The sequence below is a fragment of the Lampetra fluviatilis genome, chromosome 1 (assembly GCF_964198595.1).
Source record: "Lampetra fluviatilis chromosome 1, kcLamFluv1.1, whole genome shotgun sequence".
Classification (NCBI taxonomy): Eukaryota; Metazoa; Chordata; class Hyperoartia; order Petromyzontiformes; family Petromyzontidae; genus Lampetra; species Lampetra fluviatilis.
In genome coordinates, this window is record NC_136275.1 from 10,049,757 (window position 1) to 10,072,499 (window position 22,743).

At 50.5% G+C, this 22,743-nt stretch overlaps 1 protein-coding gene across 1 annotated transcript; it reads right to left on the bottom strand.

The window, feature by feature from the left end:
- Positions 1 to 738: 738 nt before the first annotated feature.
- DAZAP2 (DAZ associated protein 2) lies at positions 739 to 15,335 on the bottom strand. Its single transcript, XM_078855862.1, has 4 exons — positions 14,980 to 15,335; positions 3,850 to 4,007; positions 2,061 to 2,276; positions 739 to 1,375 (listed from the first exon to the last, which is right to left on the bottom strand). The coding sequence occupies exons 1-4, from the start codon at positions 15,029 to 15,031 to the stop codon at positions 1,247 to 1,249; spliced, it is 555 nt and encodes a 184-aa protein (XP_078711988.1). The 5' UTR covers positions 15,032 to 15,335; the 3' UTR covers positions 739 to 1,246.
- Positions 15,336 to 22,743: the final 7,408 nt, after the last annotated feature.

Here is a 22,743-nt window from a genome sequence, read left to right on the forward strand (position 1 = left end):
CTGTACTTATGCAAATTGAACTTATATATTTCAATTATTTTTAGTGATTTGCTTACCTTTCCTATATTTTTCACGAGTTTTTTTCATGTTTTTTGTAACTTTCTGACCTACTGGACATGTGGAAGAAAAATAGCTTCATAGCTCATCGCACTTTCAATTAGCACAGTTGACCGTGTACGGTGCAAAAGAAGTTCAACATAAATCGTATTTCTCCAAGATAAAGATTCTGATTCTGACATAACCATCAAGCACGGACCTCAATATCATGGGTCGAACGATTACCACCCACCCACCTGAGTACAGCATTGGGAATGTTAACACGTCCAAGGCTTTCCCAGCCCGCTTGTAGTTTCATGGCAAACATTCAGCTGACAGAACGACGTTTTCTCCCTTCCGAAGGCTCAGTTCTGGCCAACACTGGCTCGTTCCATCAAATACATGCTGTGGATTGGTCTATAAGACGGAGTGTGCTGTATTCTCAGCCAAGTAACCCACATGCATCCCAGAGGAAAAGGCAAGGCATAGTGTTGCATTGAACTTGGTTGTATTGTACCATCGCTTATGTGCCTGATGCACCCGTTTACAAACTAGTTGGCGTTGAGATGTTAAATTACTATGTTTTGAACAAATATGCACTTTAATACCAATTCCTAACAGTGCATCTTGACGTGTCATACTTACAGAACATAAGTGCACCCATTCAACTCACGCCAATAATATAAGCCAGAGAAAAGCACATTTTTAAAGTAATGTTTTATTATGCTCAATGACGAGAAAAATCACATTTTGCATTATTTAAGAGTACAGAGTACGATAAATAAACTTCATCAGGAACACAAATATTTAAACTCCCCCCAATACCCACCAACATCAAAAACAACTTTATACAGTAAGAGCCACCAAAAGATAATAATCATAATTAGTGACATAAAAACTAGTCTAGTACAATATCAATGTGCATACCCAGTACAGTATTAAAAAAAGAATCATCATAACTTTTGCGAAGCGGAATAATGGAATACTTGACCATATTGTGTCATTTTGGAAATTAAGGGCAATTACGTCCAACAATCGCCCATCAAAGGCCACGTGCGTGTGTGTAAGAGTTTAGTGTAAGCAACAGTTGCAGCCAATCTGTTAGAACTCTGAACTTTTGAGTGAAAATTGATTTATGGTCACCATGTTTCTTGAAAAAAATAATTTCTGCAACTGGAGCAGCCCTCGGGGCAGGGCCCCCTGTGTGGCATTAAAAGAAGGTGACGCCCCCGCTGGAGCCTCCCTCCAACCAGTCGCTCTTCCTCTGTCCCATCACCACGGTCTGGCCCTGCATGGACGCCATCTGAGCAGCATTGGGAGCGTAGCCAGGGGGAGGGGGCTGAACAATGAAGAGACACGGGCACTGGTTAGATTTGCTAAATAAAGTCACATGCGCAACAAAAAAAACGAGTAGCTGAGTTGGTGGGAAACTACAACTTTAAAGTGTCTTGCAGGAGGGCTAGTGGCGTAGCATTAAGATGTACAGGCTAGAGTGCGCTTGCCCGTAATGTGAACTCCATTTGTTATCACTCGTTAAGCGTGGGACATCTTTGTGCACCACACAACATAGGTATGCATCTACGCGGTAATAGCGGTCTGTTTTAGTTTGGATTCTTTCTCTGAACATGTAACCAAGACCATCGCTAAGGTATACGCAACAGCTGAGGAGATGCATTTGCTTGATGTGAAGAGTGCCACTGATAATATAATGCGATATAGCAGATGTTTTCTTATTTTAATTTCTTCTAAAAGTGATTACTTGTTTATATTTCTAACCAAGTGTGCTATCAAATGACTGATAATAATAGTGTCAACACTATAATTGACCAACGACACCAAATTTTGTCATGATCAAGATTGCAAAATACATCTCTTACTATACCATTCTTTCCCTGCCTGTTCTCTTTCTACTCTGAAAAAAGGCTGCTGCCTGGATCCTTTCTTTGTATTTCCTGTTTATATATTAGGTAGAGTTTGTAATAATAGTACCAAAGGGAAAAACTATGATTGCAGCTGGTCCTTACCGGAACATTGGGCATGGACCCATTGCCAAACCGGGCTCCCGCATCAAACCCATTGGGCACGAAGACAGTGCTGTTGCCATTCGCAGCAGCGGGTACCGGCTGGTATTGGTAAGCAGCATGTGGGGCAGCGGCATAAGGTGAATACATCGGAGGGGGGGCACCGTAACCGGCGGGATGATTCTCGTAACCCATGGGGGAAGCTTGTGGTGGGGCAGCCTGTGACAAACAGACAGTTGCACATTAGGTCCAGTAGATATGGGTTTCATGAACGAATGATACACATCTTCTTGGTTCTTTCGGTAATGTCACGTAGAAGGGAAATAATAAAATAATAAAAATAAAACATAATAAAACAATTCTCACGACGTTTCGGCCACAACGCAAACAGACGTCCTCAGGTGAAGAACAGGTCTGTCGTGACTTTACCGAAAGAACCAAGATGAATCCCTGCAGTCACGAAAGCTTTAAATCGAAAAAAAATGATACACAATGAAATCTGGTGTTTGCGTTTTTCAAAATAATGCACGTGAAATTATTTGTAAGTGGTGTTCACTTGTTAATTAAATCGATTGACATTCAAGAGGTCTCTTTATCATGTTACAGTCTAAAATCACACCTCTTTTTTAAAACGTTTAGGATAATACATGGACCAGGAGGCTAAATGTACAATGGTGCCAAAGATATCAATTTAGTGTTGTGGTAGTGGAGGAGAGGCGATTCCCTCAAACCAACGGACATGACGAATGTCCCTTCAGAACGTTTTATCTTTGTATCTGTACGCTAACACAAACACTACACACACTGTACATCGTATCGTATCGTACGGTCATCCCTCGTTATACGGCAACTAATACGGAATTTCACTACGTAATTTCTAAATTGGGGAACGATTTCGATATAAATTTTGATTTAAAGCTTTCATGACTGCAGGGATTCATATTCTTGGTTCTTTCGGTAAAGTCACGTAGAAGGGAAATAATACAATTATATAAATATAAAACAATACAAATTCTCACGACGTTTCCACTGCAACACAAGCAATCATCATCAGGTGTGAAAAACCGCCACTTTTTTCAAATTTTCTTGCTGTGGATTTCACACCTGATGATGATTGCTTGTGTTGCAGTCGAAACGTCGTGAGAATATTGTTTAATATTTATATTGTTTTATTATTTCCCTTCTATGTGACTTTACCGAAAGAACCAAGAATATGATTTCGATATAAGTTACGTTAAATTTGCATTCACGAATGTTGAATCTTCAAATAATTATTTGGGGGGGGGGGTGGAAATCGAACTATGCACCATTTGTCTTGTCCTCCCATACATTTCTTGCATCTCCAAGTCGTTCTCGAAGTCGTTTTTACATGTGTTTTTCACACTGTAGTGGTTTCTTGCACTCATAATGCCACCCAAACTTAGCTTGTTCTGGTACTGTGCAGTATTTTTTATGTTGTGGCTTGAGTAATATTCATATTATGATAAAATTAACGATTTTTTTCAATTAAATGTGTCCTTTATAAAGGTTTTCCATTGGAACGCATCTCAAATTACATAATGGACGAAAATGGGAAAATAGGGTTCAAGAAACAGAATTTTGCTTTCGTGGCAAACCTTTCAGGAACCCGTCTGTTGTTAATATTTACTGATGCCTATACATGTGTATATATATGCTCAACTCCTTTAGCACCATACCTAGCCAACCGTGCTAAATCGGAGGTGCTAATATATGCAATAAACATACATGCGTGTACTGCTGTTGTGTGTGGCAGGTGGGCGTGTTTGCTTACTGTGCTCACGCTGGAATACGAGGGTGGTGGGTAGTACAGTCCCGGGGGTCCAGCGTTACCAGCGTACGCCATCGGTGGGGGCACCTGCTGCTGAGCAGGGTAGGCAGAGGCTGCCTGCACAGGGTAAGGACTGGCCGCCTGGGTTGGGTATGCAGGCCCTGCACAGGGAAAATGCAAAGGACTTTCATCGTCAGCTATCAAATGCTTAGGCAAATTGTTGCATCGCAGGGCCACGAGAGGTCACGATGGCTTGGAAGAAGCCCTTTTTTATTCAGCAGTGGATTGATCAAGGCTGATGATGATCAATGCATGGCTTTCTGTTTTGGTGGTGATGCACAATTAAGATGAGGTATAATTTTTGCTGGAATAATATAAAATGTCAGGTAGAATTTTTATGTGTTTTCAAATTTGGTAGAGTGGTGGCACAGTAGTTTGTGCACTGTGGTATGAACAGAGTACTCTCATGGCTTAAGGGGCGAGTATTCGGTGGTGAGTGTGTAATAAAGGACTCCTTCACAAGATGTCGCTCTCCGTTGGTCCTTTATTGGGTTCTTTCCTCGCACCCGCTGGTCCTCGCTCCGACCAGCGCCGTCTCCGTCGCCGTGTGCCCCGCGCATGCTCCGTGTGGCTCTCGCCACGCCGTCTCCGTTGGCCCCTCCGTGTGTTCTCTCCTCACCCGCCCCTGGCCACACCGCCCTTCGGGTACCCCGCACACTCCGCTGGCTCTCTCTATCTCCGTGCGATCCCTAACGCTCGGCTGGCCTGGCCGCACCCCGCACACGCTGGACCGCAGTGCGCCTATGACCCCCGACCACGTGGCAATGGCGCCATTTCTCTCTCCACCGCCAGCGTGGCTCCCTCCGTGGTTCACTCTCTTCTCTCCCCCTCTCCCCTTCCGGCTCTCTCCTTATATCCCCCTCTCTCACGTGACCCAAACTCCACCTTCTATCCTGCCTCCGCCTCCGCCCCCCGTTCACCCCGCTCCCATTGGAGCGAGGTGAGCAGTGGCTCCTCCCACACGCTCCGCCTTCCAATACCCCGGCGCGTGTGAGCGGCGCGGAGGCCAGCAAGCACCCTGTTCTTGCTCGCATTACACGACTCCCCCCCTGATGAAAAAGCCAGCCGTCCTCGGCTGCAACAGAACAACAATAATGCGAGCAACACATGACACACAGGCATAAGAAGACAACAGAGAGAAGAACAATAACAATTAACGAAAGGGAAGGGACCGTGGCCTTGACGGGGTTTAAGGAGCGGCGGGACTGGAACCGCCCGCCGCTGTTGGAGGCCCGTCACCCCCAGCGTCCCGTTCCCCAAAGAGGCCCGTCATCGAGCCCTCCCGCAACTGCGCCCGAGGTGGGGTTGTAGGGGCAGCGGGGTCAAGTGTCCCCGTCGCCGTGGTAGGCCCACCCGGAGCAGGAATCACCATGTCCGGCAGGATCACCGCCGGTCCGTCTACAGGAGGCACGACAGGCGCGCTTGCAGGTTGAACAGGCAAAGTCAGTGGTGCGTCGGTCGCGACAGACACCGGCAAGGCAACATTAGGAGATGACGCATCCGTCCGCGGGGCCACATAGGGTTTCAATCGGGACGTATGAACGTACCAACGCCGCGATCCGAACCGAACACGCGCGGACTGCGGACTAGGAACCTCAATAAGCACCACCGGCCCCTGCCACGGCCTATGCAACTTAGGGGAGGTCCCCACCGGTACCTGCGGGCAGTGCAGCCAGGCCATGTCCCCCACCCGCCAGGGGGACTCACCATGCGAGCGTCGTGCACAACGTTCGTTCCGGGCCTGGGTCTTGGCAGTAGCCAATCGGGACCCCTCGCGCGCTTCAGCCACGCGACGAACATATAATCGAGGAAAGGCTTAACAGGACCCTTTACCCCCGTGCCCAGCTGCACGTCAACCGGCGGCACGTTCTCGCGGCCGTACATGGCGTCATCCGGTACGCGGAGAGAACCCCAGGGATATGCAAATCCCAATCAGCCTGCTTTTCGCTAACCGTATGACAGAGCATTGCCGATAGGGTCTGATTAAGACGTTCAACCATCCCATCGGTCTGCGGATGGTAAAGAGACGTCCGTACCTTCTTGGTCCCCAGTGCAGCGCACACCTCAGCCAATAATTTCAAAGAAAAATTTCGCCCTTGGTCCGTAAGCAACCTTTCCGGTGCCCCTTTGTCCATTACATATCCGAACAGGAACGCCTCCGTGATAGACGCCGCTGACTGATCGGCTAAGGGCCAGGCCATCGGCCAGCGGGAAAGATATTCCACTCCAACCAATAAAAATTTGTTACCCCGAGCGAACGGCGGAAAGGGTCCCAAAATATCCAACGCCACTAATTCATTAATCCGTGACACCTGTATGGACTGCACTGGAAAAACATGGATGTTTAGGCGGTTTCCGTCGGGCACAGTCGGAGCACGCCCGAATGTGCCGGACGACATCAGTCGTCATGCCGTGCCAAAAATAATCCCGCTGTAACGTCAACAAGGTTTTCTGCACTCCGAGATGTAATAACTTCTCCGAATGCAGAATCCGAATCAATTCATATCGCAGCGACACCGGCACAACAAGACGCCAGCGATCGTGCAAGCCTTCTCTCCACATCAATAAGCCATCCCGGAGAGCAGCTCCCGGCGTCCCATCGGATAGCGGGCCAACCCCTTACCTTCGCAGCCCGACCCCACAAGGCCCCCAGCGAGTCATCAAGCAATTGCTCGCGAACCCATACCGAACGTGGCAAATTCAAAACCCCATCAGCCGGCTCTGGACACGCGGGAGCCTCAGGCACCTCCACAGTGGACATAACCGGCCGAGGTGGCAGCGAAACCCACGTGCACCTATTTGTCCCCAAAGTGCAAGCGCACGGGGACCCCTGCGGCAATCTAGAAAGTGCGTCCGCGTTCGCGTGATGCGATCCCTTCCGGTACTGAATTTCAAATGAAAACTCCTGCAGGGTTTCCAACCATCGTGCCAATTGGCCAGATGGTTGATCAACCCTTAGGGCATATTGCAGAGCAGCATGATCCGTGCGCACAATAAACGTACGGCCGTATAGATACGGCCGGTATTGGCGAAGAAAATGTACTATGGCCAAGAGTTCCCGACGAGTAACGCAGTAGCGGGTCTCCGCCGGAGACAGCACGCGGCTTCCGTAAGCCACTACGCGTTCGACACCGTCCCTAGATTGGGACAGGACGGCCCCAATCCCGTGTCACTTGCGTCGGTATCCAGGATAAATGGCCGAGTAAAATCCGGATAGTCCAGCGTCGGTGCCGAAGCCAAACGATCGCGTAGGCTCTGAAATGCCGCCTCCTCCGCCGGTCCCCAACTGAACCTCCGGCCCTTTGCCGTAAGGAGGTGTAATGGCCTCGCGATCGTGGCAAAGTCAGGTACGAACCTGCGGTAATAAGAAGCGAACCCGACGAACTGACGCACGTCCCCCACAGAAGCCGGAGTCGGCCAGTTTCGGACGCACGCCGTCTTTTCCGGGTCCGTGGCCACCCCGTCCGAGCTGACTATGTGGCCCAAATAGCGCACGGATCGCTGCAACAGGTGACACTTTTTAGGCTTAAACTTCAATTTAGCGGAACGCATCCTCGCAAACACCGCGTCCAATCTCCGCATGTTCCTCAAACGTGCGGCTGAAGACGATAACATCGTCCAAATATATCAGACACGTGTCCCACTGCAGACCGGTCAACACGAGTTCCATCAATCGCTGGAACGTCGCCGGGGCGGCGTTCAAGCCCATGGGGAGACAATTAAATTGAAACAAGCCCTGCGGCGTACGGAAAGCAGTCTTTTCCTTCGAGGACTCGTCCAGGGGAAGTGGCCAAAATCCCGATGAAAGATCGAGAGTAGAAAAAAAATTTTCCCCAGACAAGGCATCGAGGGAATCATCCATACGCGGCAGGGGGTACGCGTCCGCAACCGACACTTTATTCAACCTGCGAAAATCGACACAAAACCGCAATTTCCCATCTTTTTTCTTCACAAGGACCACTGGAGCACCCCACGGACTGTTAGACGGGGAAATAATGTCGGCGGCCAGCATATCCTCCACCGCGCCCCGTATATGATCCTGCTCCGACGGACTCAACCGATGCGGGTTCATCCGAATCGGAGCGGCATTCCCCGTATCAATATGGTAGGAGAGCAGAGAAGTGCGTCCCAAATCGAAATCGTCCAAACTAAAAACGTCGGAATACTTTCCCAACAGCGTGCGAAGCACGACCGTTGGTCCCCAGTTAAGGACACATTCTCCCAGCACAATTCTGCAATCCAGCGATCGTCCTATGCCGTGGAGGTCGAGACCCCCCCTACGAGGCCCCGGAGGCCCCCACCGTCATGGGCCGTGAAAGCAGTCGTAGCATGAGCTAAAACCGTTCCGGCCGGCACACTAACATTATCTGCGGTCCCATTCAACACTTGTAAAAACGGGGGTTGACCCGGCCGAATAATCGTCTGCGCCCCGACCAGCGTCAAGCACCCCGTTATAGCATTGGACGGCGACAACACACCTGCCGCCCCCTCGATTCCCGGCACTGGTTTCCAATAACGCAGCGGCCCCCCGGTAATTGGATACAATTCTGATCCACCCTAATCTGAATGGGCATTTTCGCCAGGAAATCCGTTCCCAACAGGCAGGGCACCGCGAGGGACCTAGAAATCAACACCGTCCTAGAAACCGAAACACCCCCAACCGCTATGCTGGCGTCCACCTGACCCACAATGCCCATACTTCCCCCATTTGCCGCTATGCACGAGTCGTAAACCGGTCGCACCCGCTCCGGAGGAATGGACAGGAGGTGAAATATAACGTCTGAGATAATGGTCGCGGACGCACCCGAGTCCACCAAAATACGCACGTCCACCCCTTGGATGGAACCCGGCACAGTGGACGACCCGGTAGCGGCCGCAACCACCCTCCGTGCCAATTTACGCCACTGCGTCAGCGAGCGACGCGGCCCTTCCAACGCTCCCCCGTTAGTAACATTATCCGGACCCCGCGGCGAAAATAATGCATGAGGTGACAGGCCTTGCCGGGTGTCTGATGCGTACCGACTTGCCTGTCGTGGTTGTTCTTGACATGTCGCCTCTTTGGCAGGGGCCTTCTGCTGGAGCGGCGGGCGAGGGCGAGCCCAACATTCCCTGGCGAAGTGCCCCCGACGGCCGCAGCGGAAGCACAACAGGTCAGGCCGTCGTCCGGCGCCCCCCCTGTCCTGGCGATCTCGCAACGGTGGCCCCGGCCCCAACTCCGCACCCCCGTGAGTAGGCGGCTGGGTCGCTGCTGCAGTCAACTCCGCAGGCCCCCTCTCGTCCTGCACGTACACGGCCTTGGACGGATCCCATCCCGTGGCACCGCCCTCGATCTTGGGGCTCCCCGTCTAGGGTGTCACTTGCTTCCACCGGCGCAGGTTGAATTGCGCGTCCAGGCACTTAGCCGCTATCCGGGAGGTCAGTTGTTCGTGGCCGCACACAGGCATGGGGATGCCCAAATCCCTGGACAGCTCCAACATTTTTCCTAAAATCAAAGGCTCTAGCAAGTCAGGCCCCGTGTCCGGGTATGCGGCCATAGCCAATTCCAAGACGGCACCCCGGTAAGCCACGGGAGATTCCTCCGGAGCCCGTTGCCGTTGAATAAACCTGCGATGTGCATCGTCCGGGGGCTCATAAGCTTCTGCCATCTCTTCAAATACAGCCTTCAGTGTAGTCTTCCTCGCGGCTTTAATGGAGCGGAAAAACCTGACCGATTCGTCATCCAGAAGCGTCGGCAGGACTTCTAGAGCCTCCGCATCCATCCATTTTGCAGATTGGACTACCGCCTCAAAGCGGCAGGCGAACGCACTCCAGTGGCCGCCAATGGAGAATTCCTTGAGCGTCGTCAGACGATGGCTGCGGGTCCCCGAGTCGCCGTAATCCGCTGACAGTGTTCCAGGCAGTGGCGACACGATAGCGTCTTCCCGCGTAGACAAGATGGTGGCTTCCCGCGGAGACAAGATGGCGGCTTCCCGCGGTGACAAGATGGCGGCTTCTCGCGGTGACAAGATGGCGGCTTCCCGCGGTGACAAGATGGCGGCTTCACGCGCTTCGTCCCCGGCCCCGCCCAAGATGGCGGTGTCTTGCCGCGTGGCGGAGAGGGCGGGAAGCGTCGCGCGGGCCCCAATGGCGGACGGCTCCCCGCTCGGGCGATCCGGCCTCGCCGCCGTCATCACCAGGGCGCACAGTTGTGTCAGCGTGGCCCGCAGCAACTCTAGTTGAGCCGTCACATGCCGCCAGCCTTCCTCGGCGCCCGACGAAGCAGACGGCCCTGCCGCACCGACGATTTCCTGCACCCCCGGCGTGTCGCCCGTCCGCACTTCGCCCCCTCCTTCCATCGTCGGGAACGCCGCCTCAATTGGAAGCTCATCTTTGTCGTCCGAGGATGGTGCAGGTACGTTCTTCTTTTTAAGATGCTTAGACATCTTGGTTCACGTCTGACACCAGTGTAATAAAGGACTCCTTCACAAGATGTCACTCTCCGTTGGTCCTTTATTGGGTTCTTTCCTCGCACCCGCTGGTCCTCGCTCCGACCTGCGCCGTCTCCGTCGCCGTGCGCCCCGCGCACGCTCCGTGTGGCTCTCGCCACGCCGTCTCCGTCGGCCCCTCCGTGTGCTCTCTCCTCACCCGCCCCTGGCCACACCGCCCTTCGGGTACCCCGTACACTCCGCTGGCTTTCTCTATCTCCGTGCGATCCCTAACGCTCCGCTGGCCTGGCCGCACACGCTGGACCGCAGTGCGCCTATGACCCCCGACCACGTGGCAATGGTGCCACTTCTCCCTCCACCGACAGCGTGGCTCCCTCCGTGGTTCACTCTCTTCTCTCCCCCTCTCCCCTTCCGGCTCTCTCCTTATATCCCCCTCTCTCACGTGACCCAAACTCCACCTTCTATCCTGCCTCCGCCTCCGCCCCCCGTTCACCCCGCTCCCATTGGAGCGAGGTGAGCAGTGGCTCCTCCCACACGCTCCGCCTCCCAATACCCCGGCGCGTGTGAGCGGCGCGGAGGCCAGCAAGCACCCTGTTCTTGCTCGCATTACAACTGCACGGAGCAGTGTGGTAAAGTATCGTCAAAACGACCCTCATGACTGACAAATGGCTTGGAGGGTTTAATCTATCAGTGGATTTACGGAATTTGAAAATATGATCGTAATTACGTAAAATTGTAAAGGATGCCGATAATAAGAACATGTTGTTGGACTGGTATTTTTATGCAATTTCCTCCCAAAACACAGCACTTTTTTGGCAGTCCGTTACCGAGTATGGTTGGGTGATGAGTTCTTATGAGTGACACGACTGCTTCTCGCATGCCATAGTCTGGAATGCATTTATGGAAAGTAAAGATTGATAAATGTCGCTAAAGCAACTTTAACATGTGGAATTCACGATACATAATGCACCAGATTATCAGAATGACAAGTGCTCACGCCACAAACACATTCCAGATATCTAATATCATTAATTGGGGAAAATATCAAAAACAACACACTCAATTTCATCATGATGAGAATCTGGCCCAACGCTGTAAATGCCTACTTGGATGAGCACCTTCTCCAACCCAGCCACCGAGCTGGGTTGTACATCAGTCATGGTGCAATTTCCATGTGCACAAGGTGCCCTCACTGTGAATGTCAATATTTGTCCGCGTGGACGTGTAATGCAGATCTATTGTAGATGGAATTTCACAAATCTGCTTCCTTGGATGCTTTGCGTGCCACAGGATTTCACCGCGTCACTACAAGTGGCATTAGACTTGAGGCATTTGACAGACTGAGGCGAAACAAACCACACGCTGGGGGGGGGAATAAACATCTGTGATAAAGAGCTTCATAGCTCATCAAATTCCTGCAGTCTAAATATTCATATCTCTTAAGTAACAGCGCCATGTGAGTTGCATAGACAATGATCAAGGCCAGTCAGTCAGCAGAAATGCAGGTACGTAATATACAATGTGCCAACGTTTGTTCCAGCTGCGTAAATCCGGTCACGATGGCGAGATTCCAGATAAGGTTAACGCCAGTTTTTCGAGCGCACGCAGAGGCAACAAATAAATAGATAAAAACATGCTAGACAATAAAACACTGGACAACATGGACCTGCCTACACGTGAAAAAAGTCACAACCTAAAATGTCACACTCCGCAGTCTTGAATTATTCAAAAGTTTGTACTAACCAGGGTAGATGGCAATATCCCAAACGGGAATGATCGTAAAACCAGTCTCCCACGTGCAACACGATACTGCTCCAAGAAATAAAAGCAGAAGAGTCACTAGACTGCAGCCATGATCGAAACAAGGATTACCAAGATGACCATAATAGCGACAGAGAAACAAAAAGAAACAACTCTGATAATGATAAACACTGTCCTTGAAGTTAATTGATCCACACCCGAGACAGCTTTTCTTGGAACCTAGTGTCCATTGGTGCATTTTGACTGCTTGTGTTGTGGTTATTGCAAACATGATCCCTTGTATAAAGGTGTCAGTTTTTGTACCAGTTTAAAGGGTAAAAACCTATTACTATTGCTTCAGGACCGTTTACAACTCTTGAGGGTGTATGTTTTCAGCGGATGCGACTCATCATTCACGTGCGGATGAGTGACATTCTTTGAAACCACGTGGTATTTCTTAAACTTTGGAATTACGTAACATTGTTCCTCGATGTGTTATAACCCGCAAATGTGCGCAACGTTGTGGGTTCATATCCTGGTCCAGAATACATGGTATCATTCAGTTCTGGTATACACGAGGTATAGTATATATTAACCTACATCCCACGTGAGTATAATTAGTATTATCCATACGTTTTTGTTATATTGCGTAAATGTGTCGTTAAAACCGCCACCACCTGACACAGCTAATTAGTAAGGTTTGTCACGACAACAAAAGATGCCAATTCGTCACTAGTACAGTGTTGGAGAGTAAACCCAATCGAATTGTAAATGTGGGTTTGTCTACAATTAGTAGCTAAACATAATTGGCTGTATCGGATGATGGCAGTTTTAACGACACATTTACGCCAACCCAAAAAAAACGCTATGGATAATATTGGTCACGAAAGCCTACGTGTTTATATTTAGTATTAGCATGGGAAATGTCATATTCGCATTTACTGTATCATCTTTTATCAGACCCACGTCCACGTAGATCACTGTGCCTGTATATTTATTATAGCACATCACATACATGTTCTCTATTTATGATAGTTATTGAATTGTATTTTTTTTTATATTACTTGAAACACTCTAACATCTTCGGGGTGACTCAATCATTCGCGGGAGTTAAATAAGGGTAAGATTTTATTTCGCTTTAAAGGAAACAGTTACAGTATTTCCAGGAAATAAATTATGGGATTGGATCACGTGCTTATCAAGGCTGCCACACCAATCTGATAAACTCCAGGCATCCACCTGGCACATTCACACGCATGATACAAGGACAACCTCTTGAGGTTTTCAAAAGGTTCACTAGGGTATACATTTACACGCTATCCAATGTATACTCACCGCTCGCAGCGATTACAGGATAATATACACGGCATCTATATATGTGTGTCTCTTCCAAGGTGTCTATCTCTGCCAGCTCGTGGCATGAGAAAGCAATTGGGTCTGCACCTTGGCCTTATATTCTTGCGCATTATGGCAGCAGCGGCAGCAGCAATGTGTTCAGGAGCTTCATGCCAATGTCGAGGTCTGCTGCGAGCCACGAGAGGGCTTCAGGAGAGAGAGTGAGAGTTCGTGTAGTTTTGCTTCTCCTACAATGGTTCACTATAATATTGTCCCCCTAGTTTGGGTTGCATGGCCACAATCGCACCGCTGTGGCGCTGTATTTTATTATTTACACTCTTTTATTTAACTCACTCCGTCTGTTGTATCCTCAACTTGGTCTGTTGTCGTATCCTCAAATCTTGTAACTCAATTTTAACACACTTCCTAATGTGGTATCGACTGCAAACTTGGTATAGTTATGTCATACTGATGACAATACCATATTCTATCATTAAAATTAATATATATTTTTAAGCAATCTTTTTTATATCTTACGTTTCGGCTTGGGTCTAATTGTCCACGCTCAACTAACGTTGGCTGTAAATCACCACAGTCCCTGACGTTATGGCAAGCTTCGGGCCCACTTCCTAGAGTCGTGGAGTTCTGCCATTACAAGTACGGTACATTTCATGAAAGCGTGTTTTAAAAAAAATATTTTTAAATATTACTTATTAAGTTTACATTCACGAAGGAGATGCGCGCATCATGCCTGGCGATGTTCAGACGATGGTTAGTTTACACCGGTGGACAACCAATTTTTCCATCCGTGTAACAAACGCGCATGAAAACCCACTAATAGCAGTGCTTACACCCGAACACATCTCAAGTGGCACGAGATATGAACGTGCTTATTACCGGCTACACAACTATGTTCCATGACAAAATCATTTAGTAAGGTTTGTGGAACATGTGCCATGACAAAATCATTTAAATCTTGATTTAAAGCTTTCGTGACTGCAGGGATTAATATTCTTGGTTCTTTCGGTAAAGTCGCGTAGAAGGGAAATAATAAAATAATATTAATATAAAACAATTAAAAAAAGCATTTAGTAAGGTTTGTGGAACATGTGCCATGACAAAATAATTTAGTAAGGTTTGTTGAACATGTTCCATGACAAAATCATGACAAAATCATGGAACATTGCCAGCTAAGCGCGCAACGAAGTGTAGAGGGAGGGGCGCGTGATTGCAATTCCACCGAGAACGAGAAGAAGTAGAAGAACGCGGAGTACAAATTGAAGTTCACCAACTTGTTACTCTGCTCAGAGGGCTTGGGGCATGGGCAGAAGCGGCGATTAGAACAGCTGATGGTCGAGACAAACGACGCCGTGACAGCACAGCCAAGGAGATGGAATGGGAACGCGACGGAGACAATATAATCCATCCCCCCCCCCGAGAGATGAAACGATGATGATGAACATCGGGCTCGTTGGAGTGTTACATTGAGAGAGACCGCGCGAGGCGTTGACGGGTTTGGGTGACCGTTCATCCAGCAGTGGATAAGATCACAGCTGCCGACGACATCCCTCACCTCTCTGCTTCTCTTCTTTGCCCTTCTCCTTCTTCTTCCCGAAGAGCGGCATGGTGCTGCAGAGACTCACGACCGACAACGCAGCCACCACCACGACAAGTGCGCGGACGGAGGGAAAAACACCAAAAAACCACCACGACCTGGGCCACTTTCAGCACTTAATCACCGCCACACACAACGGGTGCCAAAGCTAGCACAAGTCGGCCACGACGAGCACGACCACCAGCTCAAAGACAACCAACAACAGGACTCGCAGACACACAACCAACACACAAACCAACACACAACTACCAAGAACAAACAACAACAACCAACGCAGACTCTCACGATCCCAGCAACGAAGACGACCAGCGTCACGATTACATTTGATCCCACGCTTAAGCAAGCGCCCCCCCCCCCTCGCGAAATCTCATTGGTCAAATTGCTGTGGGAGGGGGGGACGCGCATCCCACCAACCAATCAGCGCTCGGGAAGTGTCGCGGGCCGTGCCAATGCGAACTGGGTAATGTAACTCTTGGCAGGGGTATGTTTTTCCGGTTGTGTTGGGGTTTCTGAAGGAATCGATTCTCGTTGATTCAGTATCGGTGAATCGATTCTACTCACGATTCGGCTTCAAAACGTAACGTGTTCATCTTAAATTTCGATTTAAAGATTTGAAGCTTTCGTGACTGCAAGGATTCATATTCTTAGGTTTTTCGGTAAAGTCACGTAGGTAAAAAAAGAAAAGTAATAAATAAATAACATTTTAGCTTTATTATTAAAATTAATAAAAGTAAAAACAAAAATTTGTTACTTTTATTAATTTAATGTTTTACCTACGTGACTTTACCGAAAAAACCAAGAATATTCCATTTAAAGCTTTCGTGACTGCAGGGATTCATATTCTTGGTTTTTTCGGTGGTTTTCACACCTGATGATGATTGCTTGTGTTGCAATCGAAACGTCGTGAGAATTTTATTGTTTTATTATTTTATTATTTCCCTTCTACGTGACTTTACCGAAAGAACCAAGAATTACGTGTTCATCTTAATTGGACACGGCCAAAGCCACTGTGTTTGTGAATCGGGCATTATTGAGTCGTTTTATGCCCCAAGGTCTATTATTCTGGGTCACCCCACGGTCGCACACCAGAGAATGTTTCATGTTCCACGTGTGCATCAATTATCTGCTGCGGTTTAAGGGTTGTATCCATAAAGGGGCGTCCATAAATGACGTCACGCACCTGTGGGGGGGGGGGTCAGACATGTGTGACGATGTGTGACGTGGGGGGGGTTTGAAAAATGTGACGTCACATCAAAATGTGCAACTTTAAACAAATATAGACAACACGTTCTACTTAATTAAATATACTTTAAATTAATAAATGTTTTCTCCTACAACATCAGAGAGCAACGCCACATTAAATACGCACTACAATGACAATAGTTTAAAGCGATTTGAAGCATGTTTTATTTGGGGGGGGGGGGGCAGAGCTTTGTGACGTCATATTTAAGGGGGGGGGGGTCTGAGGTTTTGTGACGCCGTGTGACGAGAGGGGGGGGGGGTCAAAATCGTCCAAAATCGCGTGACGTCATTTATGGACGGCCCCAAAGCTTAGCAGAACATCAAATCCAGAAGGGAGCGTCTGCGTCGGGTCTTACACGAAAACGTTTGTGACTTCTACACGCCGGGCGATTTGATCGCGGGTCATTTTAGCGACATATCCCAGGCACAAATGTATTATTGGTCGGAACAAACGAGACGGTACAGAGGGGTACAGCACGGGGAAAACCCACATCAAACGAGACGCAGCAGCCTTTGCGTTGGCGAGTCATTTGATTGGCCACTCGAGGGCACTAGAACGCAGACAATCTCTCAAACCAAACACCTCGTGATTTATTATTTTATTTCTATTACGATTTCTATGATTTTTATTTTGTATTTTTATTTTTTACCTACGTGTCTTTACCGAAAAAACCTAAGAGTATGAATCCTTGCAGTCACGAAAGCTTCAAATCTAGAACAAACACCTCTTGTATCCAATGGCATTCAAATAGCATAGTAACACCGGTTATGGGGCCGTCAATAAATGACGTCACGCACCTAGGGGGGGGGGTCAGATATTTGTGACGATGTGTGACGAAGGGGGGGGGGGAATGTGACGTCACATCAAAATTCGCAACTTTAAATAAATATAGACAACACGTTCTACTTAATTAAATAGACTTATTAATACATATTTTCTACCTACAACATCAGAGTGCAGCGCCACATTAAATACGCACTACAATTACAATAGTCTAAAGCGATTTGAAGCATGATAATTGTTTTTTTACCCTTTTATCTGGCAACAAAACTGACACCTTTTTTACAAGGAGTCATGTTTGCATTGAGCACAATACCTGCGGTCGGAATGCAAACAAAAAACACAACTCTGATAATGTTTGCACTGTCCTTGAAATTGATTGGTTCACACCCAAGACAGCTTTTCTTAGAGCCTAGTCTCACATGGTGATGAACCAGATGACGCTAAAAGGCGATTTGAAGCATGTTTTTTTTTTGGGGGGGGGGGCAGAGCTTTATGACGTCATATTTTATGGGGGGTCTGACTTTTTGTGACGACGTGTGACTAGGGGGGGGGGGGTCAAAAATCGTCCAAAATCGCGTGACGTCATTTACGGACGGCCCCTTACACCTCTGTTCCCAACCATCATACCTACGATAATCACCCAGGAATGTCTGTCCTTAACGCTCATGACGTTACTCCACATCGACCAGCCCCCCTTCATGAATAATCATTAACAGGTTACGTCCTCCACATGGACCCCCCTCATTAATAATAATTAGCGGCTGACGTCACTCCACATGTGGGGGGCGAGGCGCCTCCTCCCCCCCTTCTCGGCGTCAACTCACAGCCCTCACTACAAAGGCAGAACCCTCACGTCACGTGATCTCCGTAACGCTGTTGAGACATCGAAGTAAAAAGGACGTCATGATGGACAAGGGATTATCACCTTAAAATGAAATAGATCCGTGTCACCGCCCCCTTACAAATTGCACACGCATTTATGCAGCGAATATATCACGTCGCGGTCTGCTTTTAGCTTGCAAGTTACAGATTTACTGCAATACACCCTTCCTTGGACGGGCAAAAGGCTGGTGTTATTATATAAGCAGGTCAGAGCCACAGGCAAACACGTCCCTTTCATGTCCCCTTCCAGGTCTGAATTTGGTTTTGTAAAAGGTTTTCAGTGGCTTAGAGACTATTTCGCGCACACGTGGGTTTTCTCCAAGTGCTCCGGTTTCCTCCCACACGTGTAGTGGTGATACGCGCTGGGGTAGGGATCGTGTGTCAGCGCGTAGTGATTGGCTGTGTGTGTTGGTGACGCGCGCTGACGGTGAAGGATCAGGGGTCAGCGCGGGGTCATGGGTTATGTGGTAGTGATTGGCTGTGTGCCGGTGACGCGCTTGAGAGGGAGTGATCGTGTGGCAGCGCGGCGTGATTGGTTGTGTAGTGGTAACACGCGCTGGGGAAAACGGATCGTAGGAACAGCGCGTCGTGATTGGTCAACTAAGGAGCGATGCTCACGTCGAGGTCCGCATACACTCCGTCTCCCGTGAGCGGGGACTATATAAGGGGATGCGCACAGGCGCACGGGGAGAGTACCAGCGAAGACTGAAGACGGAGGAGGAGGCGGAACCCTGGGACCCGGGGCCGAACGTCCGTGAGAGGGCCGGCTCGTGGGACTCAGAGGTTGTGGCCCACGCCCAAGCTGGGGTGGGCCTGTAGGCTCCACGGACGTTATGGGGCCAAGTGAAGTGTGTGTAGCCGGAGGAATAGAAGCTACACGAGTCAAGTGAAGTGTGTGTAGCCGGAGGAATAGGAGCTACACGAGTCAAGTGAAGTGTGTGTAGCCGGAGGAATAGAATCTACACGAGTCAAGTGAAGTGTGTGTACTCAGGGGAATAATAACTACACGTGTCGAGTGAAGTGTGTGTAGTCCGAGGAATAGAGACCACTCGTTGTATAGTGACAAGTCAAGATTTAATAAAAAGTGTGTTACCCGTCAAGGAGTTTCCTGCCGTCATTCAAATACTTCAACTGGCGTCAGAAGTGAAACAGTCTTCCAAGCATGGATACAAGGAAGACCCGTCGGACTCACGAGATTGACCACGAGGATAACCTTGACGACTCGGGCCAGCTGGCATCGGGGGGTGAGGAAGAAGAAATGCCGACGCCGCAGGATCCGCCGAGGGCGCCGGACGAGCGATTGGGGACCGAAGCCGTGCTCCGCGAGGCGCACTCCCGTCTGGCGGAGCTGCTGCTCGCCGCCGCGTCCATCCTGGCGGAGATCAGCACGTCGGGAGGAGCGGGGACGTCGGCGGACATTCAACAGGGTCGCCCCGCGGATTCCCGACAAAATGACTGGGGGATTCCCGCCCTTTCTACTGCGCGGCCATCTTTTGGCGGGAACGGCGAGCACCACGTGGCGGCGGTTCTCCAAGCGCGCCCGCTTACGTCATCAACGCGCGCTGTGGACCGCCATCAGACACCCGCCATTGGGGCCGCCATCTCGCACACCGACGGAGCGGCGGAGAGGAACCACGAGGCAGAGGACGACTTCATCTTTCAACAGCGCCTTCCAACATTGTCAGCCTTCAAGGCGGATGGCGGGGACTGGGGCCAATTCCAGCGCAGATTTCTGGTGCATCAGGAAATGTCCGCCTGGTCCGACGCTACGGCGCTGCGGGCACTGCCTGCCATGTTGGACGACAACGCGCTCGCGGCCTTCACGTCAGCACGGAGGTCGGACCGCTCCACGCTTAAGGCCGCGTTGGGTCTCATGGCCAAGGTCTACGGACCTCCCTCGGCGTGTCGCCATCATTTTTATGCAAGACCGTGCTCGCCTACCGGACGGCGTTGCTGGCTCTCGCCGACGCCGCGCTCCCTCGTATGGACGAGGAGGGCCAGGACGCGATGGTCTTGGAGCAACTGCTCAAGTTGGCGCGGGACCTGTGGGTCCCCATCAACACGGCCGACGAGATCGATATTTCTTCCTTGCGGGTCGCAACAAGTATACAGGTGCACGAGGTCCTTCAACGTAAACAGGGGGTCGTCTGCAATGCTGCCGTGGCCTCAGCTCCGGGCCCGGTGGTCACCGAACCCCAAGTTGTCAGCCCACGAGAGGAGGCGTTCACCACGGGACGACTGGGGGACTGGAGGTCGGGGGGTCGTTCGCCTCTGCAATCGGCCCGCAAGCTGGAGCAACCGAGATCTCCGACGACCCTCATCACGTGTTATAACTGCGGCCTCCGGGGCCACGTGGCGTCCGGTTGCCGCGCTCCACGTCAGCGCGCCATGGGACCTCGGCTGGACGACGACCAAGGCCCCAAGTCGTCCCTACTAACCCCGGCAAGTCGCGGCACCTCACATGCTCGGCCTACATGCACGACACACATGGGCCGTCGCGTTGCGGCGGAGGAGAGCCGGTTAGGGTTCGGGGATTCGGTTCGGCGAGGGGGGTTCGGCCGGGACCGGGGGGATATTAAATGGTCGGAGTTGGGGCACAGAATAGTGGCTGCCTCGGCGGGATCATCCGTCGTTACGGGATTCATTGATGGGGTCGAGGTCAGGGTGTTAGTGGACACGGGGGCGTCGGCGACTATTATATCGGACCTCATTTACAACATTCTCCCCGTCCAATGTCGACCGCTGCTCCCAGTGGACGTGCCATTTTACGCCGCTAATGGGGGATCGTTGGGCATTATCGGTCAGATTAGGGCGTCCATTTGCATTGGAGATATAAAATTGTCGGGACCCGTTTTCGTTTCTTCTTCCTTGGCGGTTCCTTGTCTATTGGGCACAGATTTTTTGGCTAAAATGCCCATTAAAATTCTCATCGATCAGCGTTGGATTGAACTACCATCGGGTCGCCGTATTTCATTTTTGACGAACCCTACTGAAATTCGGACGGCGTGCGCTACGATACAAGCGTTGGCGACACAGACCGTGCACGTGCCCCCGGGTTCACAGATGTTAATTCCCCTCCGGTTGCGGAAACCGTGGGTGGGGGAGACCTCGGAACAAGGCATGCTTTTGGGTCCTTCAAATAGGGCTGTCGGAGGTCTCGATTTGTCGGTGGCTCACACTTTGGTTCAGGCTGACAAGGACCCGTTTGTGATGGTTTTAAACGCTGGGTCGCGGCCGGCCGTTATTCAGCAGGGCACCGTGCTAGCTCACGCGGCACGGGTCCCTGCGGAAGAGCGGCTGGTTGCGCAGGTTGATCCGAGCCCCACGCGGAACATTACAGCGAGGGAGGACCTTGGATGGGTCGATTCGCTGTGCGCGGACTCGAACGATTTGTCAACGGTACAGTTGGGTGCGCTGCGTGCGTTGCTGATAGAGTTTTCTGATGTGTTCAGTAAGCATAAGTATGACATTGGGTGCACGAACCTGTTACGCCACCATATTGAAACGGGCGATGCGGCACCGGTCAGGCAAAATCCCTTCCGACTGAGTCCTGCTGAGAAGGAACACGTTCAGTCGGCCGTCAACGATATGCTGGAAGCCTGTCATTATTTCGCCTTCTTCCAGTCCTTGGGGAGCACCTATTGTGCTGGTTAAAAAGCAGGACGGGTCCTTGCGGTTTTGCGTAGATTTCCGTCGCCTGAATAAAATCTCTGTGGCTGACGCGTATCCGCTCCCCAGAATGGACGAGTCCCTCGATGCATTGTCTGGTGCGCGATATTTTTTGACTCTTGATTTATTATCGGGATTCTTGGCAGTTGCCACTCGACGACGAGTCTAAACCTAAGACAGCATTTCGGACTCCAGGGGGCCTGTTCCAGTTTAACCGGTTACCCATGGGACTTCACTCCGCTCCCGCGACGTTTCAGCGCCTTATGGAGTTGGTTTTGTCGGGCTTGCAATGGGATACGTGCTTGATTTACCTTGACGATGTCATTGTTTTCAGTAAGACGTTTGAGGAACACCTCCAGCGATTGAGAGGGGTGTTCTTGAGAATGCGATCGGCTAATTTAAAGTTTAAACCGGCCAAATGCCACCTTCTTCGTAAGTCCGTTAGATACTTGGGCCACATTGTCGACTCTTTGGGGATCTCTACCGATCCCGCGAAGACGGACTGTGTCAGTTCATGGCCGACGCCCACGTCAGTTTCGGACGTGCGCAGTTTCATCGGTTTTGCTTCTTATTACCGCCGATTCGTTGAGCATTTCGCGACCATTGCAAAACCCTTGCACGCTCTAACGGCAAAAGGAGTCAAGTTCCGATGGGGACCGGAGGAGGAGGCCGCGTTCTGCTCCCTCCGGGACGCCTTGGTGGGTGCCCCACCCTTGCGTTATCCTGACTTTGCGAGTCCCTTCTTGCTAGACACGGATGCTAGCAACACGGGCATTGGGGGGGTGCTCTCGCAAGTCGTTGGGGGAGTCGAAAGGGTGGTCGCCTATGGTAGCAGGGTATTGTCACTGGCGGAGCAGCACTACTGCGTCACCCGTCGCGAGCTGCTTGCTATTGTTTTTTTTGTACAACAATTTAGACCGTATCTCTATGGCCGTCACTTTACGGTCCGGACGGACCACGCGGCGCTTCAGTATTCATTGAGGGTCGCCCAACCCTCGGGCCAATTGTCACGGTGGTTGGAAGTCCTCCAGGACTATCAGTTCACGACTACATACCGTAAGGGGTTGCGCCACACAAACGCCGATGCCCTGTCGCGATTGTCGCCTTGTCACAAATGTGCGTGCTTATCGGGATCGGCGCGCTGT